The 19,817-nt window shown below is 33.3% G+C and overlaps 1 protein-coding gene across 1 annotated transcript in view; it reads right to left on the bottom strand.

The window, feature by feature from the left end:
• The window catches only part of CWC27 (CWC27 spliceosome associated cyclophilin), a 222,589-nt gene that overhangs the window by 184,056 nt on the left and 18,716 nt on the right, over positions 1 to 19,817 (bottom strand). Inside the window, exons 7-10 of the mRNA XM_081287395.1 lie at positions 18,211 to 18,280; positions 5,551 to 5,630; positions 4,364 to 4,397; positions 1,997 to 2,151 (exon numbers count right to left, since the gene is read on the bottom strand). Of these exons, the coding sequence (XP_081143521.1) occupies positions 1,997 to 2,151; positions 4,364 to 4,397; positions 5,551 to 5,630; positions 18,211 to 18,280 (339 nt within the window). The remainder of the gene's footprint in view (positions 1 to 1,996; positions 2,152 to 4,363; positions 4,398 to 5,550; positions 5,631 to 18,210; positions 18,281 to 19,817) is intronic.

A 19,817-nucleotide genomic window follows, 5' to 3' on the forward strand; every position in this document is an offset into this window, starting at 1 on the left:
CTCTTTCTCTCACATGTAAAGTCACAACAAGAAAGTGTGAGTAGGGTCCCCACCAAGAAACAAACTGGCTAGCACTTTGATTTTGATCTTCAGTGTCCAGAGCTGAGAATAAGCGTCTGTTGTTTAAGCCACTAGTCTATGGTATTTTATCAGTTTCTTTAGCAACCCAACACACCCTTCCATAAATTCATTCTCTCCACTAAATAAAATCTCAATGTATCATTCACCTGTAAAAACTTTTAAATGGCCCCCACTAGTCTCCCAATCAAGATCATGTTTCTACATCTAGCCATCAATGCTGTGTTTGCTCATTAGGCCCATATAATAAGAGGATCGTTTAAGGATAAACCTTTGTTTTAAAAATGAACATATTTTGCAAAATGTAATCTCTTAATTATTTGTTATTAAGCAACCAATTTTATAAAGACTATTATGAAAGTTACATGTAAAATAAGCTTTATTTAGTTTTTACGGAAAACTCAGTTTTGCCAAATTATAATTTACATTAATTACTGCATATGTAAGTATTTTAAGTTACACAAAAACCAAGAAGACATAGTCAAAGGCCTAAAGAGCATTTAAATATAATATAAATAAGTATGTGGTTTATTTATTTGAAATTTAAAGGTTTTGTTCTATTATAAACTTAATCTTTAAAAGTCAGAAGACACCCTGCCTTGAGTGAGAGAGAAAAAACACTATACATCCTTGATTATACTGATGATTTGACTAAAAGTTAGAGAGTCAATGGGAGGCTCTAACTCCATGTATGTAGAAGCATCTATCTGATCACTAATATCTTCCCTCAGTTTGGCCCAAAGTTAATCTACATTAAACTATTCAACAGCGATTACTTGACTGCCAGGTGAATTCGGCTGGGGGAAAAAAAAAGAGCTAATTAGGGCTGGGGATGTGGCTCAAGCGGTAGCCCGCTGGCCTCGCATGCGTGCGCCCGGGTTTGATCCTCAGCACCACATACCAACAAAGATGTTGTGTCTGCCGAGAACTAAAAATAAATATTAAAAATTCTCTCTCTCTCTCTCTCTCTCTCTCTCTCTCTCTCTCTCTCTCCTCTCTCACTCTCTCTTAAAAAAAAAAAAAGAGCTAATTAAATACCATTTCTGAATGCAAAAAGTTCTATCTTCAGGGAAAATTCCTAAGAATCACTTTTGTTTCTGGTTACAAAAAGAAAACTGAAGGACCTATGCAATGAAAATTTGCTTTTTTTTTCCTACATGAGGTTGAAAAATATAATAGAAAAAAGTGTTATTTATATGTAGTTACATCTATCTTACCCAAATGTAGACCATCTGAAGAAAACAAATACCATTACTTTCATAAAGCAACATTTAAAATGTATACCATTAAGTGTGATCATAGAATCATAAAGAGGAGTTTTTCAGTTGAGTTGAATTTCAGAAGAATAAAACATTGAGTCACAAAATCCAACAAAATTTTACCACCCAACAGTGAATTCCTCATCACTGAAATCTTTTATGATACTACTGAGATTAGGAGGGGTATGTGGTATTTGGTAAATCAGACCTGAAAATACACTTAAGAATACTTTCAGGCCCACACACTTTCTTCACCAATTTTGATAAATTTTAGTCACTTAAATTGTTTGAGGATGTCTCTTTTCTTTCTATGAAAATGATTCAACTATTCTCGTTGGTATTAAACAAACACAACTTTCTACATCTAGCTAATACATTGCTTTTCCTACATATAAAAGTATATAGAGCCTTTCCCCAAAGGGATCAGAGAAAAATGAAGTGGAATTTGACTCATGGGACTATTGCTGAACAGACTTTCTTTAAGCCTAGTCCATTTTCTTTGAGGCCCCTAAATAGGACAATTTACACAACTGTTACATTTATTAAACATTATGATATGGCAGTTTGAAATATATATATAAGTTTAGTAAAGGACTCAGTCTTAGTCAAACCTAAAAAGACAAAAAACTCTAATAGCCAGAGCACAACAATTGACTCACCTGCGGCTGACTGATTTCTTCTCCACTTCTCCCTCTCCAGTTGATTTCATATTTGCATTTGTGTCCTTTTTTAACTTTTTTGCAATTCTTTCTCTCATCAGGTTTTTTTCATCACCATCAATGTATTCATCATGTTCAGCACTTTCATCTCCATCCTGCAGAAATTGAAACAGTATTTGTCAGTTATTTAATTTCCCCTTTTCTTCAAGGAATCTATCTCAGACTCTCTTTATTGCATTCTCAGCCAGCTTTGTGTTTTGAACTAGTTAAAAGCTTGAATACTCTGCCCCAGGTGGGAATGCCCAACCACATTACCCCAGAAAGGGTTGTTTGCTCAATTCATATCTAGTTCCTCTGTATTGCATAGACTACTCAATCTATATCACCAGGGATATTGTGTCTTATCTACATTCCTATTCTTCTCCCAATGGGAAAGTGGTTCTGGAGGCAGTTGGCCAGAATAGACCTCAACCAGGGAATTAATTCAAGTAGAGGAGGTATAATGCAGAAGCTGAGATTTATTCCTATAATCTAAGTCATAGAAATTAATTCTCTCTTGAAAAACATGCAATGGATTCCCAACTCACTCAAAACTCTTCTCTCCCTGACATAATTTAATGTTCTATAACTGCAGCCCAGGAACACTAGCCAACTTTGGAGTTATTCTCTAACTTGCAACTCATATTCTAGGTATCTTCATCGTTTGCCTTGTTCTCTCCTTCAGCTCTTCCCTCACATACAACTCTCTCTGTGATGCTTTTCTTGATCATCCCATTAAAATGGCAGAACCAACCTCCCACTTCTAGTGCTCTTCATTACCCTTCCCTGGCTAATTTTCCAAAGCACTTAGTATCTATGTGTTTATTGTCTCTCGACCAATTAAGGAAAACATTCCATGAGAGCTAAAATTCTGGCCTGTTCTGCTTACTGCTATATCTTTGATTTCTAGAATAGCTCCCAGCATTAATACAGGGAACAGTGAAGAGAGGGAGAGGGGAGAGAAAGAGAAGGAAGAAACTATATCAAGTTTTCCTTTTGTGATTCTTTGATCTTGTGATTCATGGTGAGGCAGGATTCTTAATTTGAGGCTTGTGAATCCCTACATCAGTGAGTGGTCTTCAAAATCTGGTTCTCAAACTACTTACATGGCTATTTGGGGTGGGAGGAGTAAAATCCTAGTCCTCATTGCATTCTTTTTGAACCAAAATCTCTCGGGATAGAAACTGTGAAAGTTTTAGCAAGATGTTTAAATTCTTAAGCACTGAAAGCTGATAATCACTGACATATATGTGCCTTGCTTAGGCCTCAGATCTAAAACACGCACACCCTGCAAAGACACACAATTTTGTTTGTGGATATAGTACATTTTCCTGGGAAAGGACTCCTAGATTGAGTCATTTAAAAGGAACACATAACAGTTAGAGATAGTCTGAGAATCCTCTCTTTTGACTATAATAATAAATAAATCTATATTCATAAATGGAAAGTTATGTACTTTCCATTGAATTATACAATGCACAGATCAATGGGTTTTTATATAAAGTAGCATATGGATAATTAGAAAAATTTTATTTCATACATATTAAAAGGGCATCTTCCTTCTATTTTATTAATTTTATTCGCCAGTATACCTAATAAAGATCACTAGAGTCTTATATGAGAATCTTCTGAAATGTCTGTATAAAAAGGAATACTGCTACAAACAACTGATGCAAGCATTTCCCATATGTCATATCAGATGCTCACTCATCCACCTTTAAACTATTAACATAATAAACCAAAATTACAACATCTCATTCATATAATATCACTGAGAAGGAGAAAAACCAGGATAGAAATTCAAATATATGACTCAAATTTTGTAAGAAAACAGCACATATATTTGGAAGAAAATATTCTAATATCAAAATATTACAATTTTTACTTTTCAAAATTTTCAATACCTTGCATGTAAAATTATAAAAGTAATATATGTTACTTTTTTTTAGTGCTAGGGATAGAACCCAGGATTTAGTACAGGCTAGACAAACACCCTGCCGCTTAGTTACATCTCCAATTCTATGTTATGTTTTTTTTTTTAAGAGAGAGTGAGAGAGGAGAGAGAGAGAGAGAGAGAGAGAGAGAGAGAGAGAGAGAGAGAGAATTTTTTTAATATTTATTTTTTAATTCTCGGCAGACACAAATCTTTGTTGGTATGTGGTGCTGAGGATTGAACCCAGGCCGCACGCATGCCAGGCGAGCGCGCTACCGCTTGAGCCACATCCCCAGCCCCTATGTTATCTTTTAAAGGAAAAAAATTAATTTTTTATAAAATGTAAACTTTCTACAAATTGTTCAAGCCATATACGTACTAAAATTAATACTCACATCATCTAAATCTCCTGTTGCATCACCTTTCTCACTACAAAAAATAAGTAAAACAAATAAGTTTTAGCTTCAAAGTGAAACAAATAAAATTATTTAAAAATAAAAAATTTAGAATAGTTTGCAGGGATTAACGTTCCAAAATTTATTTCATCATAGGAATCTCAAAATGGCACTCTACAGCAGATGATTTTTAATAAAATGAATAAGAGGTATGCTACATTAACAGATAAATGATTCACTGGAATTTTCTTTTCTTTCTTTCTTTTCTTTTTAGAGAGAGAGAGAGAGAGAGAGAGAGAGAGAGAATTGTTTTTAATATTTATTTTTTAGTTTTCGGCAGACACAACAGCTTTGTTTGTATGTGGTGCTGAGGATCGAACCCGGGCCGCACGCATGCCAGGCGAGCGCGATACTGCTTGAGCCACATCCCCAGCCCAGAAATTTTCTTTTTTAAAGCAAAAGCCACCAACAAACTTTTTTTAATGAACAACTAACTGTAGAAAAAAAATTTTTTTCTATTAACTTGCAGTATTCTGGCTAAAGAAACCTAATTCTTCAAATAAAAGAATGTTAAGAAAAGAATGTTTTGAAATAGGACTTTTGAAAATGAATTAAACTCAATACAATGCTATTTTAGCTCCCCATTTTGAGACACTGGCCCAATAATCATGTGCAATTGTATCTGACACTAAGCAATATCTTTGCAAAAAGAGCCAAGAAAGTAAGACAATTTTCTGTTAACCTCTAAAAGGATGTGAGAATTTACACTCAGTGGTATGGCCCAAAATATGGTGACTTCTTCACACTAACCTTTCAATCTTGATTTATTTACCCATGACACCAACCAATATAAAAATGTTTCATATAAAAAGTTAAAAACACAACTTAAACATTAAACTTTCTGAGCAAACAGTTCCAAGTATTCAGATTATTCTGAGATTTAAAAGTTTGAGAATTAATTTTAAATGTAATTAATTCAACAAAGGTAGATACCAAGAAGAGTGAAAGTGACTACAGTGCTTCTCTCCATCATGCTAGAAGTTCTTCTCTACCTCCATTATTAAAATGTTTATTTTGGGTTTTTAAAAGTATGACTTATGAGATCTGAGCATTTGCTGACAAAGGAAACAAGAAAATGATCTGAGCCTGAAAATAAGAACTTAGGATCATACCAGCACCAGACTAACCTTTCAACAGCTGGAACAGAACTGAGATGGGGGTCATTCTTAAGCAGGTCATGACTGCTTTTGCTTTTCCCCTTCATGCTCTGGAAAAAAAATGTATAATACCACCATAAGCAGAGAAATAAACAGTCTTGCAAAAGTACAAATATACACAAAATCTAGTACTGACACATGTGTTTGGCAAAAATAAGTTCCAGATAAGTTTGTCATGGGGCTGGGGTTGAAGCTTAGTTATAGAGCACTTGTCTAGCATGTGTGAGGCACTGGGTTCAATCCTTAGTACCACATATTAATTAATTACTTACTTACTTAATTAATTAATTAAAGGTCCACGGACAACTAAAAAAAAAAGTTCTGTATACATTAAAGCTTTAGAAATAAGAATTTCAAGGCTGGGGTTGTGGCTCAGTGGTAGAGTGGTCACCTAGTATACTGAGGCACTGAGTTCAATCCTCAGCACCACATAAATGTAAAAGAAAGATATTGTGCCCACTTAAAACTAAAAAATAAATATAAAAAAAAGAAAAAAGGAATCCCACCCTTTCATTGACTGAAAATACTATTTTAAAAACATCTTTTCAGGCTTTGGTTGTAGCTCAGTGGTAAAGCGCTTGCTGAGCATGTGTGAGGCACTGAGTTTGATCCTCAGCACCACATATAAATAAATAAAATAGAGGTCCATCAACAACTAAAATAAATATTTAAAAAACAATCTTTTCTTCTGAAAAGTGACACATCATTAAAACCAAGTCTATTAATTACCAATTTTTAGCACTAAATCCCCATCATAATTCACATACAACTAAAATCACTAATTTATTATGACTCATATTAAAACTTAAAAGATCATAAGAGTAATTAGAAATAAATAAGCACAAGTATTCTTCAAATATACCATCTATAATGCACAGAATTGTATTTTAAAATATACTCAAGTAACCAGATAAGTACATCCATGAGATACTATTTAATAAATGGAAAACAGATAAATAAAGAACCTCTCAAGTATGGGAACATTCATCAGGAACTAATGTTTTTCAGGTGCTTTAGTTTGAAAGTTCATGTTCTCGGGCTGGGGATGTGGCTCAAGCGGGCATGCGTGCGGCCCGGGTTCGATCCTCAGCACCACATACCAACAAAGATGTTGTGTCCACCGAGAACTAAAAATAAATATTAAAAATTCTCTCTCTCTCTCTCTCCTCTATCACTCTCTTTAAAAAAAAAAAAAAGAAAGTTCATGTTCTCAATAAATTTACATTTTAGCATAAATAATTAAGAAGAAACATCTATAGGAATAGTTACTACAAGAAGTTACTATAAGAAGTACAACTATAAAATAACTACTACTGTTGTCATCGGTCTTATTTATTCATTTATTTATTTAGGTATTAGGGATTGACCCAAGGAGAGCTTTACCACTGATCTTCATTCTCAGTCCTTTTTATTTTATTTTTTGCTGAGGGCCTTACTACATTGTCAAGGATAGCGTGGAACTTGTGATTCTCCTGCTTCAGCCTCCAAATTGCTAGGATATCTGTGCCAGGCACTGTGCTATAAACAGTATTTCTATCCCTCACTTCCTCTTTCCTCAAATGAAAGGATAAGAGATGATTATAAGCTATGCTACATAGATGCTAAGATTAAGTAATTTACTAATGGAAACAAAGCTAGTAAGTGGAAGAGGATCTAAAAAAAAATTCAGTTCTGTCTGGCAATAATACATAAAAAATTCATGTGTTTCCATTTTTTTTTTTTTTTTTTTTTTTTTTTTTTGCTACAGGTCCCTATGGATCCAGAACACTGGCCTTGTTTCAGAGCATACTTTGTGCCTTGAGGTGGAAGCTGCTCACCCTACCCCCCAACTAATTAAATAAAAGTGCACAGTAGGAGGTTATAATTGACAGAAAGAATAATTTTTATTTATTCTGAAGAGGAATTTTATGTTGAAAAGTTCATTACAAAATATGTTAACTGCATATTTAAAATGCTAGATACAGAGAAGTGAAAATACCTTTTTCCTTTAAGCCCTGTGTACCACTATTAATTTTGAGAATGGGCTCTTAAATTTGTCAGGCTTTACTCTGAGGTAGACTTATACCTTAAGAAACAACTTCCATGATAAAAATAACAGATTTTTAAATTTCTGCATTAACATGGAATTCCCCACATTTTAAAGATCCAATCAAAACATGTTTAGAGTCCAGTTTTACCAGACAAGATAAAACAAAAAAAAAACTTTCTCAAAGAATTAATCTAAATATACTATTATTTGAAGTTTTAAAAAGATATACAATCTGAGTTAGGTAATTAATTATGTATTTTTAATCCTATAACCTTATATAAAACTAAGGAGTGATAAAAAGAAAAAATGTAAAATAATTGCTTGATAATGTTTGTCCAACTATAAAAAATGGAACAAAAGTTTCAAAAAACAGCAAGTGGTATAGTAAAAAGAACACAAAATTAAAAAATGGTAGTTGTACCAGATTATTTCAAAACCTAATATTCTATAATTCTACAAGTTTTAGTCCATAATCTTTTGCCATTTTTAGAAACAGAATGACTTCATCAGACCTCCAAACATTTCCCTACAAAATGGGAACAGCAGCCCTGTCTGTTTCACACAAGAGAAAGAGATATATGCAAAAGTGTACAATGAACAAAATATGACCTAAACTAGAACAAAACCTGAATATCACTTTGTTCAATGCTTTCTATCGCTAAAATTCCTTCCCCCTGTATCTCTGGAAATCAGGTTATCTACCCTAATAAATATACTCTTATAAATTCTCCCCACTTGACTCCCTCCTCACAATCATAAACACCACAGCCAGAGTTGGCCTCTGACCCTCTACTCTAGCCTCTTGGTTCACAGATCAGAAATTTACAGTTACCCTAGTAAAGAGCAGGAGTAAGATTATAATTCAGGTCTCTAAACTCCTGTTTCATTAATGAGCTATACTATTTCACTTATTTGTAAATGTTAGTTTACAACTGTTCCTTTAATTGTGGTTATCCATTTTTTAAAAATGAGATATTGGCAGGTGTAGCTTAGTGATACAGGGCTTGCCTAGCATACACAAACAGCAAAAAAATAAGGGCAGGAGACTTCTTATTGCATTGCTTTTTTAAAAGTGGCTAAGAAAGTTCATTTTAAATGTTCTTATCACAAAAAAATGAAAATCATGTGAGGCAAAGCCTATGTTAACTAGCTCAATTTAGCCATTTCACAATGTATGCATATTCTAAGACATCATTTTGTACGGGATAAATATATATCAATTTTATTTGTCAGTTTAGAATAAGCTATTACTTTTTAAATAAAAGGTTCTTGTTTATCTCCCAAAGCGTACTTTAAACAGCTTGAGGGAAAAAGCACAAAACTCTTTTATACTAATTTAAAATAAAACCCAACAACAGGAAGAATCTGTGAACTAACCTGAATAATCATTATCATTTCAAATTTTAATTAGCTTTTTAAATTGAATTAGCACAGAAATATAGAATTAAAAGTAATTTTTTCAGATCTTCCTCTCTCCTGCATCCTGAAGGCAAAGAAAATAAATTTACCCAAAGAGGGTAAAAATGAATTTAAACTTTCTTTTTAATGTCTATTCTTCCTGAGTGATCTAGTCTGAGTCTCTTATTTATGCCATTGAATAATAATAATTTTAAAGTAAGAACAAAACCCAAATAATATTTTTAAATGTTATAAAAGTTGCACAGAGAAAGCTGACTATTTAAAGGGTTTAGCTACTGGAAAAAAAAATTTAAGTATACAAAGTGAATTCATTGTGAGGAGCTCCACAGAAAACTCAAAACTGTCTGCAAGCAAATCTAAAAATGAACATCAAAAAAAGTAGGAAAATCACATCATTATCTTGAACTTTATACTAAAGAATAAAGCAGCAGCAAAACAGAAGGAACTAAATGGAAGAAAGGAAGAAAGAAATAGAAGAAGGAAGAAGGGAGAGATGGAGGGAGAAAGGAAGAAAGACTGAGGATGTGGTTCAGGGAACAACACTGGCCAAGAAGTTAGACCTTGGCTTCAGCCTCTAATTCTGAATGATGATAATATCATGTGGCAACCTGTCTAGGGCATAGTGTCCAATTGTTTAGCTAATACCAGTCTAGATAATGCTATCAAAATATTTTTAAATGTGATTAACATTTAAATCAGTAAGCTTTGAGATTACTCCCATAATGTAAATGAACCTCATTAATCAACTGAAAGCCTTAAGAAAAAGAAGATTCCCAAAGGAGAAATATTTCTACCTCAAGGCTGCAATATAGAAACCCTGCCTGAGCTTCCAGCCTGTGTATTTTAGACTCATTAATTATTCCTTGTGTCTCCAGTCGACTGATCTACTCTATATATTTTATATTTGCCAGTTCCCACAATGACATGAACCAATTACTGTAAACTCATAGATAAATCCTCTCTCCCTCTCCCTCTCTCCCCCACTTCCCTCCTCCCTTTCCCCTCTCCCTCTCCTTCTTCTTCCTCTTAGTTAAAAATAAAGGAATTTTAGAGTCCACTTACTGTATTTTCCCACCTCATCAGAATCTCCTTGACTTAACTATTAACTGGTCAACCCATGTCTCACAGGTAAAAGGATCTCTCTCTCTCTCTCTCTCTCTCTCTCTCTCTCTCTCTCTCTCTCTCTCTCTCTCTCTTACACACACACACACACACACACACACACACACACACACACACACCTAATTATTTCTAAATAGTTACCATTAATGAAAAAATTCTCTAGCTAGAGAAAAAGGTTTATGTGTAATTTCCCACCATCCAACCAACCCTAGTTCTACCTACTAGAACTATAAATGAACTACAAACAAGTCCTGTTATTAAGATATACTATGTAGAGTTTAATTCAGACAGAGACTGGAAGGCAGAATAATGGCCTCCAAAGATGTTTATATCATAATCCCTGGAACCTGTAAATATTACCTTACATGGCTCAATAGACTTTGCAGGTATAGCAAAGATTCTGAAATGGAAAAATTATCCTAGATTATCAGAGTGGGTCCAATGTAATGATAAAGGTCCTTATAAGTGAAAGAGAAAGACAAGAGAATCAGTTTCAGGATGATACAATGAGAAAACTTTACCAGTCATTGCTGGATTTAAAGATGGAGGAAGGGGCTATGTCAAGGAATACAGGCAGTGAAGTTGGAAAGGCAGGGGAATAGATCCTCCCAGAGCCTCCTGAAAGAAGGCAGCTCACTTACACCTATTGCAGACTTCTGACCATCAGAACTGTAAGACAGTTTATTTGTTTTGCTTCAAATTACTAAATTTATGGCAATGTCACCATAGTAATCCAAAACTAATAAAGTAATGCATCTTTTTAAAAAATCAATAAAATATAAACAACTAGAAAGTTAAGTAAATTAAAGTTGCATATAACTTGGTGTGACAGATATATCTAATAAACTAGACTGTTCAATATTCTGACAACCTCTGTGACAATGGCAGCAATCTGTATCATGCTAACACAACTCCCAACTTTGGGGGTAAGTTTAATTTCATAGGCTAAAGTAAAATAGGACAAAACATTCTTATTTATTCTCAAAAGCAGTTTATTTGTCTATCAATATAGCCTTTTCTGGGTAAGAAAAAGCTCTTCTACAACTCTGGGTCTGATGTAAAAATCTTAACATGTCAGTGAGAGAAATACTGTGTATTGCTTGAATATGGAGTAATTTCTCACTGTATCAAAATCTAGTTATTGGGATACTTTTTAATGGACCTATAATTTAACTGGCCTTATGAAAACTACCTTTCTAACTGTAAGCACTTACTTAGAAAATATTTTCTAAGATTTACACAAAAATTCATGAATGAATTTTAAAATCCAAACAGACATTTGTATGAAACTACTATTAAAGAAAAACAGTATCATCAAAGGGACCTTCCATATAAAATTCTTCAAATATTTGAAGTCTAAGATCATATTTTCATTTAGTGTTTGCTTCTCCAAGTATATCCTGTCCCTTAAGCATTCTCTATTCAAGTGGTTTTGGGCATTGTTCCCATCCCTTTCAACACCTTCCCTTGTTCAGGATGGATCTAGTTTGTCAATACGTTTCTTAAATATGTATAGAACTGAACAAAATGCTGCAAATGTGATCTAGACAATGCAGAGAATGTTAAATTCCTTACTCCAGATATGTTAATCTTAATAATTCAACTGGGGCTTATTAAGCCATATACATTCTGATGATTTTATTGAACTAAAGTATAGAATTTACATGTATACCCAATATAGTTCTACTTACTTTGAAAAAAAATAGGCACAGATTGACAACAAAGCACCCACGAGACAGAAATATTCAATTAGTTATAAATCTATCTGACTACACCATCTCCTGGATCACATTTCTTCATGTTATTCATAAGAATACCATGAGAGTCTGACAATGTTTTTCTGAATCCAAGATATGATTATTATGGCATCCCTCTATCATGCAATCCTATCAAAAAGGAAATGAAGTCAGTCTGGCAAGTCACTTAACCAGTGTCAAAGTTTCCTCATCTATAAAGAAAGGAAGTTGGACCGGATCCCTTTGTGCTATAAAATTCTATGATTCTAAAGAGATTTTATCAGGTAGTAGAAAGATACTGAAATAAATAAGGGAGGAAAGCTAACCCATGTGGGAGAGACACCTTGTCATGAATAAACAAGTGGGGTGATAGAGTGCCTGTAATCCCACACTGATAATCCACAAACCAGAGAGGACTATCTTATTTCTCCTCTCACATAAAGTAATGCTTCAATTCAGACCTTACCAATTATTAACTTGTGATCAGATGGGTTCTGGAATAAAGCTTAACACTAAGGAGTCACTGAAATAAGAAATTTGATAAGCAAATAATAATGAAAACATTATTTTAAAGCCCTTTAGAAATATTTAATTTCATGCAACTACTGAAACTGCAAATTGTTATTAGTGATTCTAAAAGGCATTTACTTGGCTTTGACACTAGTTATTTCACAAATTTAAAGATAGTAAGGCTAAATTTTTAAAAACTATATTGGTTATATTTTCTCAATAGTCAGCTAGCTTTCCTTTTTCTTACCAAGCTTTTATATTACCAAAAAGATAAATTGTACTTGAGGCATGCTCATAGTCTGAAGAACTGTACCTAAGCAAAATAAACAAAAAGACACTTCCATTTGAAATCAGTCCAAAATTTATTTCATGCACTCTAGAGCAATTTCCTTTTCTCTAAGCACACAAATTTCAACAATTTTTTGTTGTTCTCTTTTCTCAAACAAAACTACCTGCTTGTCCATTATATAAAGTAGACAAACCAGCTAAATTCTGTAGGCCAGAAATGCTGCAATGTACTAAGACGCACTCACAGAGGAAAATAGGTTGTTGATGGGGCATGATGTCATGTGTATACCCATGCTTCCCAGGGCTGCTCAAACTATTATCAGAGACCCTAAGGAAGGGCAGTACTTCCACTGTGCCAAGCTTTTGGCTTCCAGAGGCTGAGCTGCTCTTCAGCCCTCTGGACTGGTTAGGCATGAGGACTTCAGTGTCTACATAATAATTATAATCATATTAGATATTGTTTTATACTTTTTAGCTGAGAATAAAATACTAACTATAAAATATAGTTTATTGTTCTATTTTAAGATATTTGACTTTCAAAGACATTTTTCAAGATTTCATAATGTAGCAAAATAATGATTATCCACCTCCTTATCTCATAATCTTAACTAGTACATATTATTTCTATACTGCAAAAAGAAAAACTGAGACTCAGAAAGACTAGGTTATTCAAAATCACATAGTGTCAGTGGGAAATTAAGCTTCAGTATGGTTTGTATGATCACAAACCAAATCGATTCCAACACACTGTCATTCATTTATGACTCAGAATCTACCTCCAACGAGCTGGTAGCCCATGACTCTATGCAATTAAAAAGGCAGAGAATAAAGTGCATGATGTTAGAGTAGTATAAAATGAGAACACAGTCATATGCTTCTTTTAATGATAATGGGGGGAAAAAGAGGTTTTTAAAAGGAAAATATAAAGGAATACAAAGAGGCCTAGATTAAATTAGAAAAAGATTAGGAAAAACCTAAAAGACACTTAGAAAAATAGTATATTGGGTGCTTGAAAATAAATATGATTTTGATATCCAGAGGTTGGATGGGACAATTGGACAATTTATACAGTGGAAAGACCAAAGGCATAAAAGAAGTGGGAGAGAAAGAAGGCACAAATGCAGAATATCGGCCAATCAAATCTGCTACTGCAAAGTTCCTACATTTTCCTGTCATGCGTTCCAGGAAAATTCCTTATAAGTCCAGCTTCCCAGGCCCCTTCTTTGGAAATTCTGATTGATGGGATATGAGATGGGACCTACGAATCTTGTTTTTTAGAAGGTAGCACAAGTTATTTTATCACCAGAGAAGTTTAAGAAGTGATAGATAAAAGGGCAAAGTTGGTGAAGGAGAGTCCTGAAAAGTAAAGACTTGAAAATAACAGGCCAAGAAATTTAGTCTTATTTTTATAATCAGCAGAGAGCAACAGTAACATATTAAGCTTCAGGAAGGCCACTCTGATAGCTATGAGTGGAAGGAACAGCAGAGCAGTGTGCAGAATAATACAGTAGTTCAGACTAGAGATATGGAGGACCTGAACAAGGATAGTAGCAGATTAAAAAAAAAAAAAAAAAGGATCTGAGATATTGCTTTGGTCAAAACTTGCTAGAATAGTGCAACTAACTGGTAATACAGAGAAAAAGACAAAAGCCAGAACTGAATCTAAAGTTCTTTGGAGGATACTGACACCAGGGAATAGAAAGAGGAGTCACAAAACAAAGAAGTATGGGAAGAAAAGATAAGGAAGTAAGCCTTGGCCAGGACTTGGATAACTAGTGACATATTCACATAGAAAGGTATCCAGTAGGCAGCCAGGGAAAAGAAGAATAAACAAGTCTTAAAATATAGATGTGTGGTGATCATTTTATCACACAGCACCCTGCACTCCTGTTAAAGAGTCAACTGAGAGAATCATCAATGACACAATACTAGGATAATGATGCTCCTTTGATAATGAACTGTGGGTTGTAATTTTCTTGGCAGAAAGGAAAGACTTTACTTAGTCTTTCTAAACCATTCAAAGTGTTTGTCTCAGTTTGAAGAGTGAAAATAAAAAGCAAGCCAGCATTATTTTCGTGGTATTCTCTCACAGTGCAGTCTTAACAGCAAACACAATTGTTTTTGGAGTATAAGTTCTCAAAATAAATCAAATTAAATATATCATTTTTTTCTAACTGACACAATAGGAAGCAGCAGAAAGAAGATAAGCTTTGAACATTAACACATGCTGCTGTTACATAGAATCAAACTAATTTCCTAGTTAAGTCAAAGTAATTCTGATCAAAACTTTCTTTAGACCAGAAATTTAACTTCAAAACAAACATTCATAAAATAACTGCTTTCTCACCCCTGATTTCCAAGCCTGCTCAACCGATTATTAAGGACCCTATGGGAGTTGGGGAAGGGCAGGTGGTCAGTCACTGTGCTGCACAGTTGCCTTCTACCTCAGGATTCTGTTCTACCAGTCAAATTTCTCAGCAGCCTTTTAGCCTTTCAGGAGACAGCTTTTGCAGCATTCACATTCAAATTAGAGACTTAAAAAGCTTCAAAAATCTAAGTTCAAAATTTTGATTCCATCACTTCCTAATTACATGTTCTTAAACAATTTTAACCCAAGTGTTCATTTCTTTATCTACAAAATGGGAATTTAAAAAAGTCTATATAATATGATTTTTACAGAAATATATAAATAAATATTTAGCACAGTTAGAAGATGGGAAAATAAATCATTATAATGAAGTATAATAAATACTTTGATGGCATAGACAGATTATCACAAAAAGAAGTATTTAGCTCAACCTGAGTGGGAGTTCGGTGAAGGAGATTTCAGTCAGTTTTTTCATTGCTGTGACCAATGTACGTAACAAGAACAATTGGAAGAGGAAAAGTTTATTTGCAGGCTCAAGGTTTCAGAGATCTCAGTTCATAGATGGTCGATTCCATTCTTCGAGGCTTGAGGTAAGGCAGGATGTCATGACAGTAGAGAGTATGACATAGGAAAGTAGCTGGGAGCATAGCACCAGGAATCAGAGAGAGCTCTGCTCAATAAGAAGCAAATATATACCCCCAAAACCTGCCCCTAGGGACCCACCTTCTCCACATCCTCCGGGTCTATAGCTATCACTCAGTTAAATCCTTACAGAGGAATTATTGCACTGATTAGATTAAGGAGCTCATAACCTAATCACTTCACCTCTAAACCTTACATTGTCTCACACATGAACTTTTGGGGAATACCCTAATATCTAAACCACAACAAGGAGGGAGGTAGAAATAATTATGAGGTAATAGTGAAGCTAATCTTAAGACAGAAAAATGAGATTAAAAAAAAAAAAGAATAAGAGTGCATACTCCAGACTAAAGGGAAAACAGGGGTGGAGTTACTACTATGAGAAGGCATAGGTGGATGCAAGGCAATTTGACATCTTCAGAAGACATCAATATAAAGGAATACTGCTAATTCCAGGAACTAACATCCATAGTTTTGTCCATTCACATATATACTTAAAAAAACATGGCATATAGTAAATATTTTATTTTGATTAAGATGCAAATTTGAATTATGAACAATACAAAACTAGTTCATTGACATCTACAGAAGATAATTCCTGAAATATCAAGTTGGCAGTGATTCATGATATTTATATGGACTAGGGAAAGGTTTTCATGTAAAAATAAATTTGTTTTTTTAAAATTTTTTTATTATTTCCTTTTAGCTATACATATATTAGGGTTTGTTTTGACATAATTTGCCATAATCATACAATCATGGAATATAAACCCTCCTATTCAGACCACAGTGCTTCCCTCTTCCCCTTCCTTCTCCCTCCCCCAGTTTCTCTCCCTCTATTCTACTGATCTTTCTGCTATTTATTTATGGGTTTTCTTGATGATGAGATTCACTGTGGTATATTCATATATGTACATTCGAAAGTTAAGCCAGAATTCATCCCACAGTTTTTCCCTTTTCCTGTACCTCTTCCTTCCCCCCCCAATCCCTTTCCTCTTCTCCACTGATCTCCTATTTTCATGGAAATGAAATTAGTTTTGACATCTAATATGGAGACATTTCCTAAAGCTGCTTAGAATAATGGATAAGAATTCAGAAAAAATATCCATTTTTATCTCCGAGAATTTAGAATGTTGGTATACTGGAGGTAGTAACTAAATCAAGAGTATCTAACAGATTCCTTAAAGACACAGTAAAGGTTAACAAAACTTATGAGCTGGGTGTGGTGATACACACTTGTTGTAATCCCAGTGACTTGAGAGGTGGAGGCAGGCAGATCACAAGTTCAAAGCCAGCCTCAGCAACTGAGCAAGGCCCTAATAACTTAGCAATACCTTGTCTCAAAATAAAAAATTTTAAAAAACTTTTTAAAAAAGGCTGGGGATGTGGCTCAGTGGTTAAGTACCCCTGGGCTCAATCCCTAGTACCAAAAAAAAAAAAAAAAAAAAAAAAAAAAAAAGAGAGAGAGAGAGAAATACCCATTTTAATTTAGTTTTAATGCAAGGAGTATAAATGTGCCCAACATTAAAATTATTTATCTCCCCAAACCATGATCACTAATAAAAGAAGCACAGAGATAAAGAAGAAAAAACAAGGATAAAAAAAAAGATTAAAAAAAAAATAATGTACTTCTAAGTCAATGCTATTATTAATGTTGGTAAAAAAATAGGTGACTATGTCAAGTAACTAAGGCAGTATGAAGTAACTAAGTTATGATTACTATGATAATGATTTTGAATTGAGGCCGCAGTACTAATTTACATTCAAGAAAGGAAGCCATAGCAGAACTCTTGGGAGTAAAATCCCTATGAAGGTGATTTTCTTGGGGCACATATACCTGAACCTAATCCAAACAATGGTAAGAGACTGCAGGCCTTTCAGCAATACGTTTTGTGATAAAAGTGGGTTAAAGGAAAACCACAGTTAGAACTGGAAGGATTGGTGAAGTAAAAGGCCAAGAGACAACATACAATCTAAAGACACAGATTTTATAGTTGGACCTGAGTTCAATTTCCAGCTACTTACGACTTATGTGATTTTGAGCAAATTATAACCTAAAATGAGGTAATAATAACACCTTTCAAAAGGCTTGGATGAGAACTAATGAAGCAAACAAAATATATGCAAGTAACATTAATATGAAAATGAGTTGGCCTGTGACTATTATAAAAATGGTAATAATCATTATCATCTAGCAAACCAAACAAGTAGAAATTAAAATCTGAATCACAAAGTTGAACAATTCAAAAGTCTTCAGGTCTAGTTTTAACTGCTAGAAAAATGCCAATATTAAAAAATAAAGAAAAAATTCAACAATTTTAAGACGACAAATCAATTCAAAAGTTATTTTGCTGACCACCAATTATTTTACAAAGCATTCAAGGTAAACTGACTTGAGTGTGTACCATGTAAAACGTACTGTTCCAAGTACAGCAGAAGCAGGAGATATAAAAATGACGAAGAAGTACATTCTGATCTCTTTTGTAATTCAGATGAAAGGACAAATTAGAAATTACCTGACTAACTCGATTTACTTCCTCCTCTTCTTCCTCAGCTTCTTCTCCAAATGAAAGTAAACTAAAATTTCTAGTCAAAAAAGAAAAGAATAAAAGAGAGAAAATTAGAAAAAGTTAAAACTCATAAACATCCTGTTTTTAAAGTAATAGGACAGAATTTGCAATAAAAAATACATTTTTTTAAAGAACAGAATATTATTTAGTCTTCAGCAGAAGTATCCTAAGCATCTATAATTTTCAGTAAAGGCTTCTGGACTCAGACCATTGATATTACATATATAAAACTAATGACCAAAACTCCTGAACATTACCATATATACTGAGTGAAGTATAACAGAAATAAATTTTTGATGTTTATCAAAACTAGTAGCAAAATGAAGATTTCTGAAAAACTAATAAATCTACAGACCTGAGAGCACTATAAAGTAGCAATTATTCTTGTATTTGGCAAAATATATCTTAATATTTTAAAATTAATCAGAAACATAAAATTGTCAGATTATATATACATATATATGTATATATGTGTGTGTTATCTGTGTATGTGTGTCCAAGGGGAGAAAAAAACTAAGTTTTTCTACTCTGATCCTTCACATTAAAATCTAGATGTAAGTAATGACAACAATATCATCCTAACATTATATGCTAATAAAAACAAAACACTATAAAACACACAAAAAAACCTTTTGAGATTGTTGTCAAGGTAATTATAGTGCTGACAGACTATATATAAATATAGTGACAATGACCTTTCATCCAGAGATAAATTAGTCAAAATAAAAGAATCAAAGAACAAAGAAAATCCAATATATAGCTATGAAAAAAGTTACACTGCCACAAAGTCTCAACTGCTTATTAAAGTGCCTAGTCCTGTCTGAGAGTTTATAGAAGCAATTTAGTTTACTTTATTTTGTAGGATATAAAGGAAAGAAACTAACGTGTATTGAACACTTATAGGGTGTCTTCACATAGACCTTTCCATTTAATCTTCTTAACAACCAGATGTTATAGTTATGATAAGCACCATTTTTACATGATGAGATAACTGAAGCTTACAACGATTAATAAACTTCAATTCGTATCAACTGTGTTTGATGGGATTAAACAGAGTTGTCTGAATCTAACATTCCTAAGTACAATAAAATCTCTAAAAAGAATGTTATAATTCAGTAGAGGAGTAGGTTGAAATTTAATTCTGCAGTATCTGCTTTAATAAAACAGATAATAATGTAAAGAATATTAACACAAACTATTGAAATTTATTTTTTTAAAAAAATTTATTTTTGGAGAGACTGTCTTCAGTAAATAATCTAGAATACTGAATCTAGAATGGTATTTTTAAAACATTTATAATAAGATTATTTTTAAGAGTATCTAAAAAAGGAGTCAAAAAGTTAAAGATATTATACAATCATGTAATAAGATTACAAATATTTTTTATATTATTCTTTATACTCTCCAAATTCTTTATACTAAGTAAGGATATATTAACTTAAAAGAAAGCAAAAATGTTTCTCAAATAATTTATATAAATAATTGGTATAGAGAACGCAAGGCACTTATGTATTTATTAACACAGATTTTATATGGACATCTGAAATGATACA

This window comes from Spermophilus citellus, assembly GCF_964194105.1.
Source record: "Spermophilus citellus genome assembly, chromosome: 1".
Classification (NCBI taxonomy): Eukaryota; Metazoa; Chordata; class Mammalia; order Rodentia; family Sciuridae; genus Spermophilus; species Spermophilus citellus.